Raw genomic sequence first — 22,500 nt, 5'->3', positions numbered from 1 at the left:
TGTGTATCTCCTGTGTGTGTGTGTGTGTGTGTGTGTGTGTGTGTGTCTCCTCTGTGTGTGTGTGTATCTCCTCTGTGTCTGTGTGTGTATCTTCTCTCTGTGTGTGTGTGTATCTTCTCTGTGTGTGTGTGTGTATCTCCTATCTCTGTGTGTGTATCTCCTATCTCTGTGTGTGTATCTCCTCTCTGTGTGTGTGTGTGTGTATCTCCTCTCTGTGTGTGTGTATCTCCTCTCTGTGTGTGTGTGTATCTCCTCTCTGTGTGTGTATCTCCTCTCTGTGTGTGTGTGTGTGTATCTCCTATCTCTGTGTGTGTATCTCCTCTCTGTGTGTGTATCTCCTCTCTCTGTGTGTGTATATCCTATCTCTGTGTGTGTATCTCCTATCTGTGTGTATCTCCTCTCTCTGTGTGTGTATCTCCTATCTGTGTGTGTATCTCCTCTCTCTGTGTGTGTATCTCCTATCTCTGTGTGTGTATCTCCTCTCTGTGTGTGTGTGTGTGTATCTCCTATCTCTGTGTGTGTATCTCCTCTCTGTGTGTGTTTCTCCTCTCTCTGTGTATCTCCTCTGTGTGTGTGTGTGTGTGTGTGTGTGTGTGTGTGTGTGTGTGTGTGTGTCTCCTCTCTCTGTGTGTGCGTATCTCCTCTGTGTATCTCCAGAGCTGCTGTACGAGGATGTGTTCTCAGTATGGGAGGTGATCTGGGTGGCCCCCCACATCTCCTCTCAGCACTTCGTCCTGTTCCTGGCCCTGGCTCTGGTAGAGGTCTACAGAGAGATCATCAGAGACAATGCCATGGACTTCACTGACATCATCAAGTTCTTCAACGGTGACAGACAGAGTCCCAAATCACACCCTATTCCTTTTAATAGTGCACCCCTGTTGATCAGGCCCCTAGAGTAGTGCACTATGTAGCGTATAGGGTACCACTTAGGACCCCAATAAGGACGTGGTATATGTTGGGATGGAGCAGAAAAGTGTAGGCGGATTGTGTGTGTTTATAAAACAGGCTCCCTGACTTCCTGTGTTTATAAAACAGTCTCCCTGACTTCCTGTCTGTGTGTTTATAAAACCGTCTCCCTGACTTCCTGTGTTTATGAAACAGTCTCCCTGACTTCCTGTCTGTGTGTTTATAAAACCGTCTCCCTGACTTCCTGTGTTCATAAAACATTCTCCCTGACTTCCTGTGTGTGTGTTTATAAAACATTCTCTCTGACTTCCTGTGCGTGTGTCTATAAAACAGTCTCCCTGACTTCCTGTGTTTATAAAACAGGCTCCCTGACTTCCTGTGTGTGTGTTTATAAAACAGGCTCCCTGACTTCCTGTGTTTATAAAACATTCTCCCTGACTTCCTGTGTGTGTGTTTATAAAACAGTCTCCCTGACTTCCTGTGTTTATAAAACCGTCTCCCTGACTTCCTGTGTTTATAAAACAGTCCCCCTGACTTCCTGTGTGTGTTTATAAAACAGTCCCCCTGACTTCCTGTGTTTATAAAACATTCTCCCTGACTTCCTGTGTGTGTTTATAAAACAGTCCCCCTGACTTCCTGTGTTTATAAAACATTCTCCCTGACTTCCTGTGTTTATAAAACCGTCTCCCTGACTTCCTGTGTTTATAAAACCATCTCCCTGACTTCCTGTGTGTGTGTTTATAAAACAGTCCCCCTGACTTCCTGTGTGTGTTTATAAAACAGTCCCCCTGACTTCCTGTGTTTATAAAACATTCTCCCTGACTTCCTGTGTGTGTTTATAAAACAGACTCCCTGACTTCCTGTGTTTATAAAACATTCTCCCTGACTTCCTGTGTGTGTTTATAAAACAGTCCCCCTGACTTCCTGTGTTTATAAAACATTCTCCCTGACTTCCTGTGTGTGTTTATAAAACAGTCGCCCTGACTTCCTGTGTGTGTGTTTATAAAACAGACTCCCTGACTTCCTGTGTTTATAAAACATTCTCCCTGACTTCCTGTCTGTGTTTATAAAACAGTCCCCCTGACTTCCTGTGCGTGTGTTTATAAAACCGTCTCCCTGACTTACTGTGTGTTTATAAAACATTCTCCCTGACTTCCTGTGTGTGTGTTTATAAAACAGTCTCCCTGACTTCCTGTGTGTGTTTATAAAACCGTCTCCCTGACTTCCTGTGTTTATGAAACAGTCTCCCTGACTTCCTGTGTGTGTGTTTATAAAACAGACTCCCTGACTTCCTGTGTGTGTTTATAAAACAGTCCCCCTGACTTCCTGTGTGTGTGTTTATAAAACAGTTCCCCTGACTTCCTGTGTTTATAAAACCGTCTCCCTGACTTACTGTGTGTTGTGTTTATAAAACGGTCCCCCTGACTTCCTGTGTGTGTGTTTATAAAACAGTTCCCCTGACTTCCTGTGTTTATAAAACCGTCTCCCTGACTTACTGTGTGTGTGTTTATAATACAGACTCCCTGACTTCCTGTGTTTATAAAACATTCTCCCTGACTTCCTGTGTGTGTGTTTATAAAACATTCTCTCTGACTTCCTGTGTTTATAAAACTGTCTCCCTGACTTCCTGTGTGTGTGTTCATAAAACAGACTCCCTGACTTCATGTGTTTATTAAACATTCTCCCTGACTTCTGTGTGTGTGTGTGTGTTTATAAAACAGACACCCTGACTTCCTGTGTTTATAAAACAGTCTCCCTGACTTCATGTGTCTGTCAACCTGACTTCCTGTATGTATAAAACAGTTCCCCTGACTTCCTGTGTTTATAAAACATTCTCCCTGACTTCCTGTGTGTGTTTATAAAACAGTCCCCCTGACTTCCTGTGTGTGTGTTTATAAAACAGGCTCCCTGACTTCCTGTGTTTATAAAACATTCTCCCTGACTTCCTGTGTGTGTGTTTATAAAACAGTCTCCCTGACTTCCTGTGTGTGTGTTTATAAAACCGTCTCCCTGACTTCCTGTGTTTGTGTTTATAAAACAGTCCCCCTGACTTCCCGTGTGTTGTGTTTATAAAACATTCTCCCTGACTTCCTGTGTGTGTGTTTATAAAACATTCTCCCTGACTTCCTGTGTGTGTGTTTATAAAACAGACTCACTGACTTCCTGTGTTTATAAAACAGCTTCCCTGACTTCCTGTGTTTATAAAACAGTCTCCCTGACTTACTGTGTGTGTGTTTATAAAACATGCTCCCTGACTTCCTGTGTGTGTGTTTATAAAACATTCTCCCTGACTTCCTGTGTGTGTGTTTATAATACAGACTCCCTGACTTCCTGTGTTTATAAAACATTCTCCCTGACTTCCTGTGTGTGTGTTTATAAAACATTCTCCCTGACTTCCTGTGCGTGTGTCTATAAAACAGTCTCCCTGACTTCCTGTGTGTGTGTTTATAAAACAGACTCCCTGACTTCCTGTGTGTGTGTTTATAAAACAGTCTCCCTGACTTCCTGTGTGTGTGTTTATAAAACAGACTCCCTGACTTCCTGTGTTTATAAAACTGTCTCCCTGACTTCCTGTGTGTGTGTTTATAATACAGACTCCCTGACTTCCTGTGATTATAAAACATTCTCCCTGACTTCCTGTGTGTGTTTTTATAAAACATTCTCTCTGACTTCCTGTGCGTGTGTCTACAAAACAGTCTCCCTGACTTCCTGTGTTTATAAAAACATTCTCCCGGACTTCCAGTGTGTGTGTTTATAAAACATTCTCCCTGACTTCCTGTGTGTGTGTGCGTTTATAAAACAGACTCCCTGACTTCCTGTGTTTATAAAACAGTCTCCCTGACTTCCTGTGTGTGTGTTTATAAAACAGACTCCCTGACTTCCTGTGTTTATAAAACATTCTCCCTGACTTCCTGTGTGTGTTTATAAAACATTCTCTCTGACTTCCTGTGCGTGTGTCTATAAAACAGTCTCCCATGACTTCCTGTGTTTACAAAAACAGTCTCCCTGACTTCCTGTGTTTATAAAACATTCTCCCTGACTTCCTGTGTGTGTGTTTATAAAACATTCTCCCTGACTTCCTGTGGTTGTGTTTATAAAACAGTCTCCCTGACTTCCTGTGTGTGTGTTTATAAAACAGTTCCCCTGACTTCCTGTGTTTATAAAACATTCTCCCAGACTTCCTGTGTGTGTGTTTATAAAACAGACTCCCTGACTTCCTGTGTGTGTGTTTATAGAACATTCTTCCTGACTTCATGTGCATGTGTTTACAAAACAGGCTCCCTGACTTCCTGTGTTTGTTTATAAAACAGTCTCGCTGACTTCCTGTTTGTGTGTTTATAAAACAGACTCCCTGACTTCCTGTGTTTATAAAACGGTCTCCCTGACTTCCTGTGTGTGTGTTTATAAAACATTCTCTCTGACTTCCTGTGCGTGTGTCTATAAAACAGTCTCCCTCACTTCCTGTGTTTATAAAACATTCTCCCTGACTTCCTGTGTGTGTGTTTATAAAACATTCTCTCTGACTTCCTGTGCGTGTGTCTATAAAACAGACTCCCTGACTTCCTGTGTTTATAAAACAACTCCCTGACTTCCTGTGTGTGTGTTTATAAAACAGTCTCCCTCACTTCCTGTGTTTATAAAACATTCTCCCTGACTTCCTGTGTGTGTTTATAAAACATTCTCTCTGACTTCCTGTGCGTGTGTCTATAAAACAGTCTCCCATGACTTCCTGTGTTTACAAAAACAGTCTCCCTGACTTCCTGTGTTTATAAAACATTCTCCCTGACTTCCTGTGGTTGTGTTTATAAAACAGTCTCCCTGACTTCCTGTGTGTGTGTTTATAAAACAGTCTCCCTGACTTCCTGTGTGTGTCAACCTGACTTCCTGTATGTATAAAACATTCTCCCTGACTTCCTGTGTGTGTGTGCGTTTATAAAACAGACTCCCTGACTTCCTGTGTTTATAAAACAGTCTCCCTGACTTCCTGTGTGTGTGTTTATAAAACAGACTCCCTGACTTCCTGTGTTTATAAAACATTCTCCCTGACTTCCTGTGTGTGTTTATAAAACATTCTCTCTGACTTCCTGTGCGTGTGTCTATAAAACAGTCTCCCATGACTTCCTGTGTTTACAAAAACAGTCTCCCTGACTTCCTGTGTTTATAAAACATTCTCCCTGACTTCCTGTGGTTGTGTTTATAAAACAGTCTCCCTGACTTCCTGTGTGTGTGTTTATAAAACAGTTCCCCTGACTTCCTGTGTTTATAAAACATTCTCCCAGACTTCCTGTGTGTGTGTTTATAAAACAGACTCCCTGACTTCCTGTGTGTGTGTTTATAGAACAGTCTCCCTCACTTCCTGTGTTTATAAAACATTCTCCCTGACTTCATGTGCATGTGTTTACAAAACAGGCTCCCTGACTTCCTGTGTTTGTTTATAAAACAGTCTCGCTGACTTCCTGTTTGTGTGTTTATAAAACAGACTCCCTGACTTCCTGTGTTTATAAAACGGTCTCCCTGACTTCCTGTGTGTGTGTTTATAAAACATTCTCTCTGACTTCCTGTGCGTGTGTCTATAAAACAGTCTCCCTCACTTCCTGTGTTTATAAAACATTCTCCCTGACTTCCTGTGTGTGTGTTTATAAAACATTCTCTCTGACTTCCTGTGCGTGTGTCTATAAAACAGACTCCCTGACTTCCTGTGTTTATAAAACAACTCCCTGACTTCCTGTGTGTGTGTTTATAAAACAGTCTCCCTCACTTCCTGTGTTTATAAAACATTCTCCCTGACTTCCTGTGTGTGTTTTTATAAAACAGTCTCCCTGACTTCCTGTGTGTGTTTATAAAACAGTCTCCCTGACTTCCTGTGTGTGTGTTTATAAAACTGTCTCCCTGACTTCCTGTGTGTTGTGCTTATAAAACGGTCTCCCTGACTTCCTGTGTTTATAAAAGTATCCCTGACTTCCTGTGTGCTTGTTTATAAAACATTCTCCCTGCTTCCCGTGTGTTGTGTTTATAAAACATTCTCCCTGACGTCCTGTGTGTGTGTTTATAAAACAGGCTCCCTGACTTCCTGTGTGTGTTTAGAAAACAGGCTCCCTGACTTCCTGTGTTTTTGAAACAGTCTCCCTGACTTCCTGTGTGTGTGTTTATAAAACGTCTCCCTGACTTCCTGTGTGTTGTGCTTATAAAACAGACTCCCTGACTTCCTGTGTTTACAAAACATTCTCCCTGACTTCCTGTGTGTGTTTATAAAACATTCTCCCTGACTTCCTGTGTGTGTGTTTATAAAACAGTCTCCCTGACTTCCTGTGTGTGTGTTTTTGAAACAGTCTCCCTGACTTCCTGTGTGTGTGTTTATAAAACAGTCTCCCTCACTTCCTGTATTTATAAAACAATCTCCCTGACTTCCTGTGTGTGTTTTTATAAAACATTCTCCCTGACTTCCTGTGTGTGTTTATAAAACAGTCTCCCTGACTTCATGTGTTTATAAAACAGTCTCCAAGACTTCCTGTGTGCTTGTTTATAAAACAGACTCCCTGACTTCCTGTGCGTGTGTTTATAAAACAGAATCCCTGACTTCCTGTGTGTGTGTTTATAAAACAGTTTCCTTGACTTCCTGTGTGTGTGTTTATAAAACAGACTCCCTGACTTCCTGTGTTTATAAAACAGACTCCATGACTTCCTGTGATTATAAAACAGGCTCCCTGACTTCCTGTGTTTATAAAACAGTCTCCCTGACTTACTGTGTGTGTGTTTATAAAACAGTCTCCCTGACTTCCTGTGTGTGTGTTTATAAAACAGACTCCCTGACTTCCTGTGTTTATAAAACAGTCTCCCTGACTTCCTGTGTTTATAAAACAGTCTCCCTGACTTCCTGTGTTTATAAAACAGTCCCCCTGACTTCCTGTGTTTATAAAACATTCTCCCTGACTTCCTGTGTGTGTGTTTATAAAACCGTCTCCCTGACTTCCCGTGTTTATAAAACCGTCTCCCTGACTTCCTGTGTTTGTTTTTATAAAACAGTCTCCCTGACTTCCTGTGTTTATAAAACAGTCTTCCTGACTTCCTGTGTGTGTGTTTATAAAACATGCTCCCTAACTTCCTGTGTGTGTGTTTATAAAACAGACTCCCTGACTTCCTGTGATTATAAAACAGGCTCCCTGACTTCCTGTGTTTATAAAACAGGCTCCCTGACTTCCTGTGTTTATAAAACAGTCTCCCTGACTTCCTGTGTTTATAAAACAGTCTCCCTGACTTCCTGTGATTATAAAACAGTCCCCCTGACTTCCTGTGTTTATAAAACATTCTCCCTGACTTCCTGTGTGTGTGTTTATAAAACCGTCTCCCTGACTTCCTGTGTTTATAAAACCGTCTCCCTGACTTCCTGTGTGTGTGTTTATAAAACAGTCTGCCTGACTTCCTGTGTGTGTGTTTATAAAACATGCTCCCTGACTTCCTGTGTGTGTGTTTATAAAACAGTCTCCCTGACTTCCTGTGTTTATGAAACAGTCTCCCTGACTTCCTGTGTTTATAAAACATTCTCCCTGACTTCCTGTGTGTGTTTATAAAACAGTCCCCCTGACTTCCTGTGTGTGTGTTTATAAAACAGACTCCCTGACTTCCTGTGTTTATAAAACATTCTCCCTGACTTCCTGTGTGTGTTTATAAAACAGTCCCCCTGACTTCCTGTGTGTGTGTTTATAAAACAGGCTCCCTGACTTCCTGTGTGTGTGTTTATAAAACAGTCTCCCTGACTTCCTGTGTTTATAAAACAGGCTCCAAGACTTCCTGTGTGTGTTTATAAAACAGTCCCCCTGACTTCCTGTGTGTGTGTTTATAAAACATTCTCCCTGACTTCCTGTGCGTGTTTATAAAACAGTCCCCCTGACTTCCTGTGTGTGTGTTTATAAAACAGACTCCCTGACTTCCTGTGTTTATAAAACATTCTCCCTGACTTCCTGTGTGTGTTTATAAAACAGTCCCCCTGACTTCCTGTGTGTGTGTTTATAAAACAGTCTCCCTGACTTCCTGTGTTTATAAAACAGACTCCCTGACTTCCTGTGTGTGTTTATAAAACAGTCCCCCTGACTTCCTGTGTGTGTGTTTATAAAACAGTCTCCCTGACTTCCTGTGTTTATAAAACAGGCTCCAAGACTTCCTGTGTGTGTTTATAAAACAGTCCCCCTGACTTCCTGTGTGTGTGTTTATGAAACAGACTCCCTGACTTCCTGTGTTTATAAAACATTCTCCCTGACTTCCTGTGCGTGTGTTTATAAAACAGACTCCCTGACTTCCTGTGTTTATAAAACATTCTCCCTGACTTCCTGTGTGTGTGTTTATAAAACAGGCTCCCTGACTTCCTGTGTGTGTGTTTATAAAACAAACTCCCTGACTTCCTGTGTGTGTGTGTGTGTGTGTGTGTGTGTGTGTGTGTGTGTGTGTGTGTGTGTGTGTGTGTGTGTGTGTGTGTGTGTGTGTGTGTGTGTGTGTGTGTGTGTGTGTGTGTGTGTGTGTGTGTGTGTGTGTGTGTGTGTATAACAGAGATGGCAGAACGTCATGACGTGCAGCACATCCTTCAGATCGCCAGAGAGCTGGTGCACAAGGTCCAGTCTCTCATCGAGAACAAGTGATGAAGAGGAGGACAAAGAGAGGAGGATGAAGAGGAACGGAAGAGAGGATCTTGATGCCATCATTGCACCCCTCGATCCACCCGTCCATCCTCCACACCTAGCACAGCTTCCTTCCTCTCTTACCCCTCCCAAACCAGGGGAAGAGACAAAGACATGGGCCCTCCAGCCCTCTCTCCCTCCAGGCCTCTCACCCTCTCTCCCTCCAGGCCTCTAACCCTCTCTCCCTCAAGGCCTCTCAACCTCTCTCCCTCCAAGCCTCAGCCCGCCAGCCAGACCGGTGGAGGATGAAGGCTCCAGGTGACCATCCTGGTCTGGATGCAGAAGAGAACAGTGGAAAGGAGAGTGATGTTGGCTGGGCCCAGATTTAGATCTGGGTCCTGGTTCTTGGTCTAGGTCTGGTCCTGGTCTAGTTCCTAGTCTAGGTCTGGCCCTCGTCTAGTTCCTGGTCTGGGTCTGGTCCTAGTCTAGTTTCTGGTCTAGGTCTGGCCCTGGTCTAGTTCCTGGTCTAGGTCTGGCCCTGGTCTAGTTCCTGGTCTAGGTCTGGCCCTGGTCTAGTTCCTAGTCTAGGTCTGGCCCTCGTCTAGTTCCTGGTCTGGGTCTGGTCCTAGTCTAGTTCCTGGTCTAGGTCTGGTCCTGGTCTAGTTCCTGGTCTGGGTCTGGTCCTAGTCTAGTTCCTGGTCTGGGTCTGGTCCTAGTCTAGTTCCTGGTCTAGGTCTGGTCCTGGTCTAGTTCCTGGTCTGGGTCTGGTCCTAGTCTAGTTCCTGGTCTAGGTCTGGTCCTAGTCTAGTTCCTGGTCTAGGTCCGGCCCTGGTTTGTAGATGATGTTTACAAGCATCCGGTCACAGAATGCCTTGGTTGGTTGGTTGGTTGGTGTCAAACATTTGGAGTTGGCTGCATGCTCGTTAGTTTGATCCCACTGTGACTTCCCCCATCTTATCATTCTCCACTAAACTCCACCCCCTGACCTCTCCATCACAGAGACCAGAGACCCCCTGACCTCTCCATCACAGAGAACAGAGACCCCCTGACCTCTCCATCACAGAGAACAGAGACCCCCTGACCTCTCCATCACAGAGACCAGAGACACCCTGACCTCTCCATCACAGAGACCAGAGACCCCCTGACCTCTCCATCACAGAGAACAGAGACCCCTAACCTCTCCATCACAGAGACCAGAGACCCCCTGACCTCTCCATCACAGAGACCCGAGACCCCCTGACCTCTTCATCACAGAGACCCCCTGACCTCTTCATCACAGAGACCAGAGACCCCCTGACCTCTCCATCACAGAGACCCCCTGCCCTCTTCATCACAGAGACCCCCTGACCTCTTCATCACAGAGACCAGAGACCCCCTGACCTCTTCATCACAGAGACCCCCTGACCTCTTCATCACAGAGACCCCTGACCTCTTCATCACAGAGACCAGAGACCCCCTGACCTCTTCATCACAGAGACCCCTGACCTCTTCATCACAGAGACCCCCTGACCTCTTCATCACAGAGACCAGAGACCCCCTGACCTCTTCATCACAGAGACCCCCTGACCTCTTCATCACAGAGACCCCCTGACCTCTTCATCACAGAGACCAGAGACCCCCTGACCTCTCCATCACAGAGACCCCCTGCCCTCTTCATCACAGAGACCCCCTGACCTCTTCATCACAGAGACCCCCTGACCTCTCCATCACAGAGACCAGAGACCCCCTGACCTCTCCATCACAGAGACCAGAGACCCCCTAACCTCTCCATCACAGTGACCAGAGACCCCCTGCCCTCTTCATCACAGAGACCAGAGACCCCCTGACCTCTCCATCACAGAGACCAGAGACCCCCTGACCTCTCCACCACAGAGACCAGAGACCCCCTAACCTCTCCATCACAGAGACCAGAGACCCCCTGACCTCTCCATCACAGTGACCAGAGACACCCTGACCTCTCCATCACAGAGACCAGAGACCCCCTGACCTCTCCATCACAGAGACCAGAGACCCCCTGACCTCTCCACCACAGAGAACAGAGACCCCCTGACCTCTCCATCACAGAGACCAGAGACCCCCTGACCTCTCCATCACAGAGACCAGAGACCCCCTGACCTCTCCATCACAGAGACCAGAGACCCCCTAACCTCTCCATCACAGTGACCAGAGACACCCTGACCTCTCCATCACAGAGACCAGAGACCCCCTGACCTCTCCATCACAGAGACCAGAGACCCCCTAACCTCTCCATCACAGTGACCAGAGACCCCCTAACCTCTCCATCACAGTGACCAGAGACCCCCTGACCTCTCCATCACAGAGACCAGAGACCCCCTGACCTCTCCATCACAGAGACCCCCTGACCTCTTCATCACAGAGACCCCCTGACCTCTCCATCACAGAGACCAGAGACTCCCTGACCTCTCCATCACAGAGACCAGAGACCCCCTGACCTCTCCATCACAGAGACCAGAGACCCCCTGACCTCTTCATCACAGAGACCCCCTGACCTCTCCATCACAGAGACCAGAGACCCCCTGCCCTCTCCATCACAGAGACCAGAGACCCCCTGACCTCTCCATCACAGAGACCAGAGACACCCTGACCTCTCCATCACAGAGACCAGAGACCCCCTGACGTCTCCATCACAGAGACCAGAGACACCCTGACCTCTCCATCACAGAGACCAGAGACCCCCTGACCTCTCCATCACAGAGACCAGAGACCCCCTGACCTCTCCATCACAGAGACCAGAGACACCCTGACCTCTCCATCACAGAGACCAGAGCATCTCTCCATCACAGAAACCCAGAGTATTTGTTACCAATCAGAACTTGAGATTCCTCTCAGTGTTGATTCGGGCGATGGGCTAAATGCGACATGTGATATATGTGTGACTTCCTCAAGTGTGACTTTGCTTTAGTGACACAACTTTAGAGTGTGAATGACCAAGTAAGCCAGTAGCACAGAGACTGGGTACAGTACAGTGTTTAATACCAGGGTGCTCAGTGCATTACCAGTAGAGGCCTCTAGAGGGCCCTAGCCACTCACACAGGCTATTATGGATTCCCCTTACAGAGGAGCAGAAGAGTTAAGAAGCCACGAAGAAGAAGCCTTCGTCTGTGACCAAATTGACTGTGCCAACTTTCAGACCTTTTCATTAAGTATTTATATGACTATACACACATCAGCCTTGAAACTTTGTCTTGTGGTCCTGTTTTGATTGGTTAATAACCTTCTCTTCCCCTAGAATGTTCCTCTCCCTATAACCTTGCTTTATGGTTCGTTATTTTCTTCAATTTCTCAGATGTTGCCTTTATTATATACCAGTGTACTGTATATTCCAGCCTGATCCACTTTGTTGTGAGTGTTGCCCTTGTTGGTCCAGTACCCATCAAGCCCCCACCACTTCCCTAGTCGGGGCCAACACAGCTCTCCTTCGGGGGGGGGGGGCTTTGTTGATTGGCATATAGCCTTTTCCTTCCCCTGTCGAAATTCCATTCTACGTTGTGCACTATTGACCACGACTGACCAATGAACATGACCGAAGTGACATTGAGTCAAATGATGATGTCAATTGAGTCACATTGAGTCAAATGATGATGCCAATTAAGTCACATTGAGTCAAAATTGAGTCAAATGATGTCAATTGAGTTAAATTGAGTCAAAATTGAGTCAAATGATGTCAATTGAGTCACATTGAGTCAAAATTGAGTCAAATGATGATAGCACAAAAAAAATAAAAAATCATAATCTGATTTCTAAATGATTATGAAACTCCTGTATGAGGTGAGACTTTGTTTGTGTCATAAATAGCACCCTATTCCCTATATAGTGCACTACTTTTGACCAGGGCCAATAGGGTTCCATTTGGGCCATTGACATCCTTACTCGTCTCCAGTAGCTTCAAATAATAACCTGCACCCTTATATCCAAAATGGCTGTCATGGAGTGGTTTCCTACAGTGACCACACCTCACTGCCCAGTCTTCCCCAATCCTGAGGTGTTGTGTGGGGGGAAAAATCAGCTTCTTGGAATGGAGAGCGCCCATTACAGGGCGATAGTAGTGTGGAATGATTCTAAAACGGAACCTTGTAATTCCCTTTATTCATGGGTTGCACATCTCTTCACAATGTTTGTTTTTGAAGGTCTGTTTTTTTTTTTACGAGTGATATCCCAGCTGAGCCTTCTACTCGAGGCAGTCCCAATGGGTGTCGATGAGGATCTATTCTGACAGCATGGAAACACAACTGCCTTTCAAAAGGAGGCAAATAATTAGTAGGACAAGCTTTTGTCATCGTTGTCATGTCACCAGATTGACTTTAGATACAGTATATCTTTAGCTAACTCGCTAATTTTGAGGGGAGAGCACCGACATTTTTTTTTTTTTTGCTAGCTAACGTTAGCATTGCTATCTATTTCTGACGAACTTTGCTAGCTCGTGGGCAACATTGCCATCTCATCATACTGATGGCAAAGTTGTTTTATACAAATTATTTGTCTACTTTAGCGAAGTCAATCGTATTTCCAGGCCACTATAGTGTAAATTTGACTGAACAGTCATAAACCCTCTTTCAGACTGAGCATCAGCCATCAGTCAGAAAACAATATGCGTATCAGTGGAATGTTGTTCACCGCGGCAACGACGCAACCCAGTGACGGAAGTGCAACCCATGATTAGTGCACTGCTTATGACCAGAGCCCTGGTCCCCCCCCCCCCCATTACTGTACCAGCAAGTACATTTGCTCCTGCCCAGAGTACCCCTGAAGCACCTACCTACCCCCTTATTTCACCAGTAAGCCTATGGGCTCATGAGAATTCAAGTACTGTACCCTCTGTGAATAGGCCAAGTAGCCCTAGTTGAGAACCACTAGTAAAGGGGATGGGGTTCCATTTGAAACACACATGGTTTAAGTACAGTAGATGCCACTACACACGTGGTCGTTTATGATTGCAGTGTGAAAGGAGGGGAAAGTTGAGTAGCCTGGGATCATAACTGATTTTGTGATACTTCACTGCTGTTACAATGTTGAGTGCAGCGTTTCAGTCTGGTTGAACCAGGCTAGATTTGAGGCCCTCAGGAGAGCCATTTTCTTCCAATCAGGACCACGCGTACCAAAGCCTCAATACAGCCTGCCCCTGAGGTATGATGACAAGGTGCAATTTCATACCGTATCGCAAAGACTGTTTATTAGGTGTGAATTATTTATTTTTAAACCACGCCGTTTAATTCTAGATTATAACTACTGTGCAATTTCTGTTTGAGTATCAATGTAATCTCTCACATCTATAATGATTGCTGTAAATAAATAACCCCCCCCCTACCAAAAAAAGCCCAATATTTCTATGAGGACAGTATAAGGCTATAACGTATTTTAAAATCTATTTTATATGTCTGGGTTTTAGAGCAGCGTGTATTTGAGAATGCTGATTGATGTGTATAATAATTCTGGTTACTGTGTATATTTGAATGCTGGTTACACTTTGTTGACTGTTAATGTTTTCTCAATGTTGTGCCACTGATGGTGAAAAAAAAGAAGAAAAAAATCATTTCAAAATTATATATTTATTTTGTTTTGAAAAGCCAACCATTTGAATTGCAGATTAGGTATTGTATGTAAAAGGATGTATCTTTTGCCTTGAATGTGATGTATTACTAAAAACACAGTTTAATCCTTATTATTAAAACATTTTAATAACTGGGAGGTGACCGTGTCTGTTGTAACTCATTTGAAACAGGTACAGTGGGGCAAAAAAGTATTTAGTCAGCCACCAATTGTGCAAGTTCTCCCACTTATAAAGATGAGAGAGGCCTGCAATTTTCATCATAGGTACACTTCAACTATGACAGACAAAATGAAAAAAAAAAGTATTAGGTCAATAATAAAAGTTTCTCAATACTTTGTTATATACCCTTTGGTGGCAATGACAGAGGTCAAACGTTTCCTGTAAGTCTTCACAAGGTTGTCACACACTGTTGCTGGTATCGGGCGGCAGGGTAGCCTAGTGGTTAGAGCGTTGGACTAGTAATTGAAAGGTTGCAAGTTCGAATCCCCGAGCTGACAAGGTACAAATCTTTCGTTCTGCCCCTGAACAGGCAGCTAACCCACTGTTCCGAGGCAGTCATTGAAAATAAGAATTTGGTACAATTTTTTGGCAGTGATGTTTTGGGGCTGTTGCTGGGCAACATGGACTTTCAACTCCCTCCAAAGATTTTCTATGGGGTTGAGATCTGGAGACTGGCTAGGCCACTCCAGGACCTTGAAATGCTTATTACGAAGGCACTCATTCGTTGCCCGGGCGGTGTGTTTGAGATCATTGTCATGCTGAAAGACCCAGCCACGTTTCATCTTCAATGCCCTTGCTGATGGAAGGAGGTTTTCACTCAAAATCTCACGATACATGGACCCATTCATTCTTTCCTTTACACGGATCAGTCGTCCTGGTCCCTTTGCAGAAAAACAGCCCCAAAGCATGATGTTTCCACCCCCATGCTTCACAGTAGGTATGGTGTTCTTTGGATGCAACTCAGCATTCTTTGTACTCCAAACACGACGAGTTGAGTTTTTACCAAAAAGTTATATTTTGGTTTCATCTGACCATATAACATTCTCCCAATCTTCTTCTGTATCATCCAAATGCTCTCCAGCAAACTTCAGACGGGCTTGGACATGTACATGGCTTAAGCAGGGGGACACGTCTGGCACTGCAGGATTTGAGTCCCTGGCGGCGTAGTGTGTTACTGATGGTAGGCTTTGTTACTTTGGTCCCAGCTCTCTGAAGGTCATTCACTAGGTCCCCCCATGTGGTTCTGGGATTTTTGGTCACCGTTCTTGTGATCATTTTGACCCCATGGGGTGAGATCTTGCGTGGAGTCCCAGATCGAGGGAGATTATCAGTGGTCTTGTATGTCTTCCATTTCCTAATAATTGCTCCCACAGTTGATTTCTTCAAACCAAGCTGCTTACCTATTGCAATTTCAGTCTTCCCAGCCTGGCGCAGGTCTACAATTTTGTTTCTGGTGTCCTTTGACAGCTCTTTGGTCTTGGCCATAGTGGAATTTGGAGTGTGACTGTTTGAGGTTGTGGACAGGTGTCTTTTATACTGATAACAAGTTCAAACAGGTGCCATTAATACAGGTAACTAGTGAAGGACAGAGGAGCCTCTTAAAGAAGAAGTTACAGGTCTGTGAGAGTCAGAAATCTTGCTTGTTTGTCGGTGACCAAATACTTATTTTCCACCATAATTTGCAAATAAATTCATAAAAAAATCCTACAATGTGATTTTCTGGATTTTTTTCCCTCATTTTGTCTGTCATAGTTGAAGTGTACCTATGATGAAAATTACAGGCCTCTCATCTTTTTAAGTGGGAGAACTTGCATAAATGGTGGCTGACTAAATACTTTTTTGCCCCACTGTACATCCCAAAATCACACGTTATTCCCCTTTATAGTGGACTACTTTTGACCAGAGCGCTTTCTCATCCCCCTACTAGGTTGCCCCGACCGCTTCTATTGATTAAGATATTGCTAAAAGTTAATGTTTTTAGCGTCTGTTTACAGAAAACCTAACCATAGATTACAGTGGCCCATAGGCTACTTTAAGAGTGAGAACCAATCGAACATCAAGTTGTAAAAAAATTCTGAACTTCCCCTTTAAACATTTATATTTCTTAAGGTATTTGGTCTCGTCTTCCTGACTTGAAACCCCCTCTCTCCCTCTCTCCCTCTCTCCCTCTCTCCCTCTCTCCCTCTCTCCCTCTCTCCCTCTCTCCCTCTCTCCCTCTCTCCCTCTCTCCCTCTCTCCCTCTCTCCCTCTCTCTCTCCCTGTGGCTTACGGCCATACTCCTCCTCTTTCACAATACCATTCACAAAAACACACACCGAACAACCGGTTTACAAAATGCCATCTTTATCACTGTCAATACTTAAAAACAGATCTTGTACATCCGTACCCATGGAATTGCACTATAGAAAGGCATGAAAAACAAACATTAAAATAGATATTGCATCTTCAAAAAGCAAAATGTCATCCATAAATACATTACTCACTTTTTTTGATGTTTAAGTCCACTGTATTTTCTTACAACAGAATCACAGATTTATATATATATATATATATTTATATATATATAGCCAGGAGAAATCATTTAAAAGAAGAAAAAAACAAACATTTGGATGAGCATGGTGTCACAAGAATTGTTTTTCAAAATTCTGGTAACTTTCAAAATATTTCAATGGTTTTCCAGAAATCCTGGTTGAAGGAATCTCCCAACTGGGATTTTTTTGGAAAATCTAGGAAATTGGGGAAATGCAACCCTCGACAAGAAAGATAGTAACATAGACATTCTCTGGTCACCATTTTGTGACAAATGCATCATTTGTTTACAGTACGAACATCAAAAGGCCAAGAGAGTTCTCCACAAAGTCAGTGTGGAATACGGTTATATCCAGTCATGATGTTATACACTATGACCAAAAGTATGCGGACACCTGCTCGTAGAACATCTCATTCCAAAATCACGGGCATTAATATGGAGTTGGTCCACTGATCCAGAGTCCAATGGCGGCGACCTTTACACCACTACAGCCGACGCTTGGTGATCTTAGGCTTGTGTGCGGCTGCTCTGCCACGGAAACCCGTTTCATGTAGCTCCCCTGATGAACAGTTCTTGTGCTTAAGTTACTTCCAGGGGCTCGTGAGTGAGTGTTTGCAATGATTTTTACGCGCTTCAGCACTCCAGTTCTGTGACCTTGTGTGGGCCTACCATTTCGTGGCTTTGACGTTGATTCCTCCAAGACGTTTCCACTTCATAATAACAGCACTTACAGTTGACCGGGGCAGCTCGAGCAGGGCAGAAAGGTGGCGTCCTATAACAGTGCCACGTTGTAAGTCACTGAGCTCTTCAGTTCGGGGCCATTCTACTGCCAATGTTTGTCTATGGAGATTGCACAGCAGTGTGCTCGATTTTATACACCTGTCAGCAACGGGTGTGGCTGAAATAGACTAATCCACTAATTTGAAGGGTTGTCCACATACTTTTGTATATATAGAGTATGTGGGTGTGTCCATGGAAGAGTAATGAGGTCCCCAAAAAGTGGTGGTGAGTGTATTGTCTGTCCACCGGTGCCCCGTCTTGTCTGAAACACACAGCACATACGTCATTAGAGGTCTCACTCAGACACTGTATTTCACAATCAATTTCACAATCAATGGGAACTACCAGAAAGGTTGTGTATGTATCCCAAATGGCACCCTACTCCCTATTTAGTGCACTACTTTTTGACCAGAGCCCTATTCCCTATTTAGTGCACTACTTTTTGACCAGAGCCCTATTCCCTGTTTAGTGCACTACTTTTTGACCAGAGCCCTATTCCCTATTTAGTGCACTACTTTTTGACCAGAGCCCTATTCCCTATTTAGTGCACTACTTTTGACCAGAGCCCTATTCCCTATTTAGTACCCTATTCCTTATTTAATGCACTACTTTTTGACCAGAGCCCTATTCCCTATTTAGTGCACTACTTTTGACCAGAGCCCTATTCCCTATTAAATACCCTATTCCCTATTTAATGCACTACTTTTTGACCAGAACCCTATTCCCTATTTAGTGCACTACTTTTGACCAGAGCCCTATTCCCTATTAAATACCCTATTCCCTATTTAATGCACTACCTTTTGACCAGAACCCTATTCCCTATTTAGTGCACTACTTTTGACCAGAGCCCTATTCCCTATTAAATACCCTATTCCCTATTTAATGCACTACTTTTTGACCAGAACCCTATTCCCTATTTAGTGCACTACTTTTGACCAGAGCCCTATTCCCTATTTAGTGCACTACTTTTGACTAGAGCCAGATGGTAGAGTGACAGAGCAACAGAGAGAATGAGAGACATGAAGGGGTTCTGGTGACAATTGACATCGAGCCCTATGGGTCCTGGTCTAAAGTAGTGCACTAAATAGGGAATAGGGCTCTACGACAACAACACTGGTCCCCCCCCCAGCCATTTCCCTAAACCTCTCCTCCAGCTTATACTACCCACCTGTGTGGCATGTTGGTTGCTCCTCCTAACTGGGGTTTGGTTTCTCCGGAGTCTTCTGAAGCTGGAGGGGAGAGACAGGAGAAAGACCTGTAGGCATTATGGGAATTCTCTCGTCTGGGACTAGAGGAGAGGGGATGTTTAATTACGAGAGGAGATCAAATCCGATCAGAGTGGGAATGTGTTGAAAATCAATCATTTGTGCCAAAAGGTATGAACTGTTGAAAGAAGTAAAATTCATCATGGCTCTGCTTATACACACACACACACACACACACACACACACACACACACACACACAGTGTTCACATGCAATGTGTTGCTGGCAACTTGTAATGTGTGCTTGCTGCCACATGGTGGCAGTGGTACTCTTCCTTCCAACAGAACACGTCAGTCTGGTGACAAAGAGAAAAACAGGAGATGGAAAATAACAAGAGCGCGCGAACCACTAATGTGGGGAGGACGCATTCCAAAAATAGGAACACAAGGTGAGAAATGAGCCCGGAGAACAACAGTCAGACGACAGTACAGCAGACAGCGAGGGCAAAGCACACGCAGAATGTCATTATGTCATTAACAATAAAAATGAAGAGAAGCAGATGGGAAATTGTGTAGATTTCCAACGAACAGCGGACACTATTTTGCCACTAATAAAAGATAGACGATGGGTGCAACTAAATCAATCAAAAAGAAAGTGATAAAAATGTTTGAGTTGAATTTGGGAAATAAAACTGCAGAACAGAACGACAGGCAGAATAGCTACTGTACCTGAGATTGTTCTCTTAGAAACTCAGGTAGCTGAAATTCACCTTTAAAGACCTGGGGAAACAAAGGACTGGTTTAGAGGTAACCTTTAAAGACCTGGAGAAACAAAGGACTGGTTTAGAGGTAACCTTTAAAGACCTGGAGAAACAAAGGACTGGTTTAGAGGTAACCTTTAAAGACCTGCTGGAGAAACAAAGGACTGGTTTAGAGGTAACCATTAAAGACCTGGAGAAACAAAGGACTGGTTTAGAGGTAACCTTTAAAGACCTGCTGGAGAAACAAAGGACTGGTTTAGAGGTAACCTTTAAAGACCTGCTGGAGAAACAAAGGACTGGTTTAGAGGAAACCTTTAAAGACCTGCTGGAGAAACAAAGGACTGGTTTAGAGGTAACCTTTAAAGACCTGGAGAAACAAAGGACTGGTTTAGTGGTAACCTTTAAAGACCTGGGGAAACAAAGGACTGGTTTAGAGGTAACCTTTAAAGACCTGGAGAAACAAAGGACTGGTTTAGAGGAAACCTTTAAAGACCTGCTGGAGAAACAAAGGACTGGTTTAGAGGTAACCTTTAAAGACCTGGAGAAACAAAGGACTGGTTTAGAGGTAACCTTTAAAGACCTGCTGGAGAAACAAAGGACTGGTTTAGAGGTAACCTTTAAAGACCTGCTGGAGAAACAAAGGACTGGTTTAGAGGTAACCTTTAAAGACCTGCTGGAGAAACAAAGGACTGGTTTAGAGGAAACCTTTAAAGACCTGCTGGAGAAACAAAGGACTGGTTTAGAGGAAACCTTTAAAGACCTGGAGAAACAAAGGACTGGTTTAGAGGAAACCTTTAAAGACCTGGAGAAACAAAGGACTGGTTTAGAGGAAACCTTTAAAGACCTGCTGGAGAAACAAAGGACTGGTTTAGAGGAAACCTTTAAAGACCTGCTGGAGAAACAAAGGACTAGTATAGAGGCAACCTTTAAAGACCTGCTGGAGAAACAAAGGACTAGTTTAGAGGCAACCTTTAAAGACCTGCTGGAGAAACAAAGGACTAGTATAGAGGCAATCTTTAAAGACCTGCTGGAGAAACAAAGGACTAGTTTAGAGGCAACCTTTAAAGACCTGCTGGAGAAACAAAGGACTAGTTTAGAGGCAACCTTTAAAGACCTGGAGAAACAAAGGACTAGTTTAGAGGTAACCTTTAAAGACCTGCTGGAGAAACAAAGGACTAGTTTAGAGGCAACCTTTAAAGACCTGGAGAAACAAAGGACTAGTTTAGAGGAAACCTTTAAAGACCTGGAGAAACAAAGGACTGGTTTAGAGGTAACCTTTAAAGACCTGCTGGAGAAACAAAGGACTGGTTTAGAGGAAACCTTTAAAGACCTGGAGAAACAAAGGACTGGTTTAGAGGTAACCTTTAAAGACCTGGAGAAACAAAGGACTGGTTTAGAGGTTTAAAGACCTGGGGAAACAAAGGACTGGTTTAGAGGAAACCTTTAAAGACCTGGAGAAACAAAGGACTGGTTTAGAGGTAACCTTTAAAGACCTGGAGAAACAAAGGAGAAACAAAGGACTGGTTTAGAGGTTTAAAGACCTGGGGAAACAAAGGACTGGTTTTTAAAGACCTGGAGAAACAAAGGACTGGTTTAGAGGAAACCTTTAAAGACCTAAAGAAACCTTTAAAGACCTGGAGAAACAAAGGACTAGTTTAGAGGCAACCTTTAAAGACCTGCTGGAGAAACAAAGGACTGGTTTAGAGGTAACCTTTAAAGACCTGGGGAAACAAAGGACTGGTTTAGAGGTAACCTTTAAAGACCTGGAGAAACAAAGGACTGGTTTAGAGGAAACCTTTAAAGACCTGCTGGAGAAACAAAGGACTGGTTTAGAGGAAACCTTTAAAGACCTGGAGAAACAAAGGACTGGTTTAGAGGTAACCTTTAAAGACCTGGAGAAACAAAGGACTAGTTTAGAGGAAACCTTTAAAGACCTGGAGAAACAAAGGACTGGTTTAGAGGAAACCTTTAAAGACCTGGAGAAACAAAGGACTGGTTTAGAGGTAACCTTTAAAGACCTGGAGAAACAAAGGACTGGTTTAGAGGTAACCTTTAAAGACCTGGAGAAACAAAGGACTGGTTTAGAGGAAACCTTTAAAGACCTTTAAAGACCTGGAGAAACAAAGGACTGGTTTAGAGGAAACCTTTAAAGACCTGGAGAAACAAAGGACTGGTTTAGAGGAAACCTTTAAAGACCTGCTGGAGAAACAAAGGACTAGTTTAGAGGCAACCTTTAAAGACCTGCTGGAGAAACAAAGGACTAGTTTAGAGGCAACCTTTAAAGACCTGGAGAAACAAAGGACTAGTTTAGAGGCAACCTTTAAAGACCTGGAGAAACAAAGGACTGGTTTAGAGGAAACCTTTAAAGACCCTGGAGAAACAAAGGACTAGTTTAGAGGTAACCTTTAAAGACCTGCTGGAGAAACAAAGGACTAGTTTAGAGGCAACCTTTAAAGACCTGGAGAAACAAAGGACTAGTTCAGAGGAAACCTTTAAAGACCTGGAGAAACAAAGGACTGGTTTAGAGGTAACCTTTAAAGACCTGCTGGAGAAACAAAGGACTGGTTTAGAGGAAACCTTTAAAGACCTGGAGAAACAAAGGACTAGTTTAGAGGAAACCTTTAAAGACCTGGAGAAACAAAGGACTGGTTTAGAGGAAACCTTTAAAGACCTGGGGAAACAAAGGACTGGTTTAGAGGAAACCTTTAAAGACCTGGAGAAACAAAGGACTGGTTTAGAGGTAACCTTTAAAGACCTGGAGAAACAAAGGACTGGTTTAGAGGTAACCTTTAAAGACCTGGAGAAACAAAGGACTGGTTTAGAGGTAACCTTTAAAGACCTGGGAAACAAAGGACTGGTTTAGAGGAAACCTTTAAAGACCTGGAGAAACAAAGGACTGGTTTAGAGGAAACCTTTAAAGACCTGGAGAAACAAAGGACTGGTTTAGAGGAAACCTTTAAAGACCTGGAGAAACAAAGGACTAGTTTAGAGGCAACCTTTAAAGACCTGCTGGAGAAACAAAGGACTGGTTTAGAGGTAACCTTTAAAGACCTGGAGAAACAAAGTACTGGTTTAGAGGTAACCTTTAAAGACCTTGGAGAAACAAAGGACTGGTTTAGAGGAAACCTTTAAAGACCTGG

At 43.8% G+C, this 22,500-nt stretch overlaps 1 protein-coding gene and 1 long non-coding RNA gene across 3 annotated transcripts in view; one reads left to right on the top strand and one right to left on the bottom strand.

The window, feature by feature from the left end:
* Positions 1-9,179, top strand: part of LOC135553214 (small G protein signaling modulator 2-like) — a 295,429-nt gene extending 286,250 nt beyond the window's left edge. The window contains 2 exon segments of the mRNA XM_064985388.1: positions 658-825; positions 8,449-9,179. Coding sequence (XP_064841460.1) covers positions 658-825; positions 8,449-8,537 — 257 coding nt within the window. The 3' untranslated portion in view covers positions 8,538-9,179.
* Positions 9,180-16,411: 7,232 nt separating this feature from the next.
* The window catches only part of LOC135553213 (uncharacterized), a 40,405-nt gene continuing 34,316 nt past the window's right edge, over positions 16,412-22,500 (bottom strand). Inside the window, exons 2-4 of one of the 2 annotated variants that reach the window (XR_010457565.1) lie at positions 19,329-19,379; positions 18,564-18,624; positions 16,412-17,657 (exon numbers count right to left, since the gene is read on the bottom strand). This is a non-coding gene — a long non-coding RNA (uncharacterized LOC135553213). The remainder of the gene's footprint in view (positions 17,658-18,563; positions 18,625-19,328; positions 19,380-22,500) is intronic. The other variant, XR_010457566.1, reaches the window with a different exon arrangement.

This window comes from Oncorhynchus masou, chromosome 13 (assembly GCF_036934945.1).
Source record: "Oncorhynchus masou masou isolate Uvic2021 chromosome 13, UVic_Omas_1.1, whole genome shotgun sequence".
Taxonomy (NCBI): domain Eukaryota; kingdom Metazoa; phylum Chordata; class Actinopteri; order Salmoniformes; family Salmonidae; genus Oncorhynchus; species Oncorhynchus masou.
Note: the sequence above shows the minus strand (reverse complement) of the source record. Positions and strands in the feature narration are given on the sequence as shown.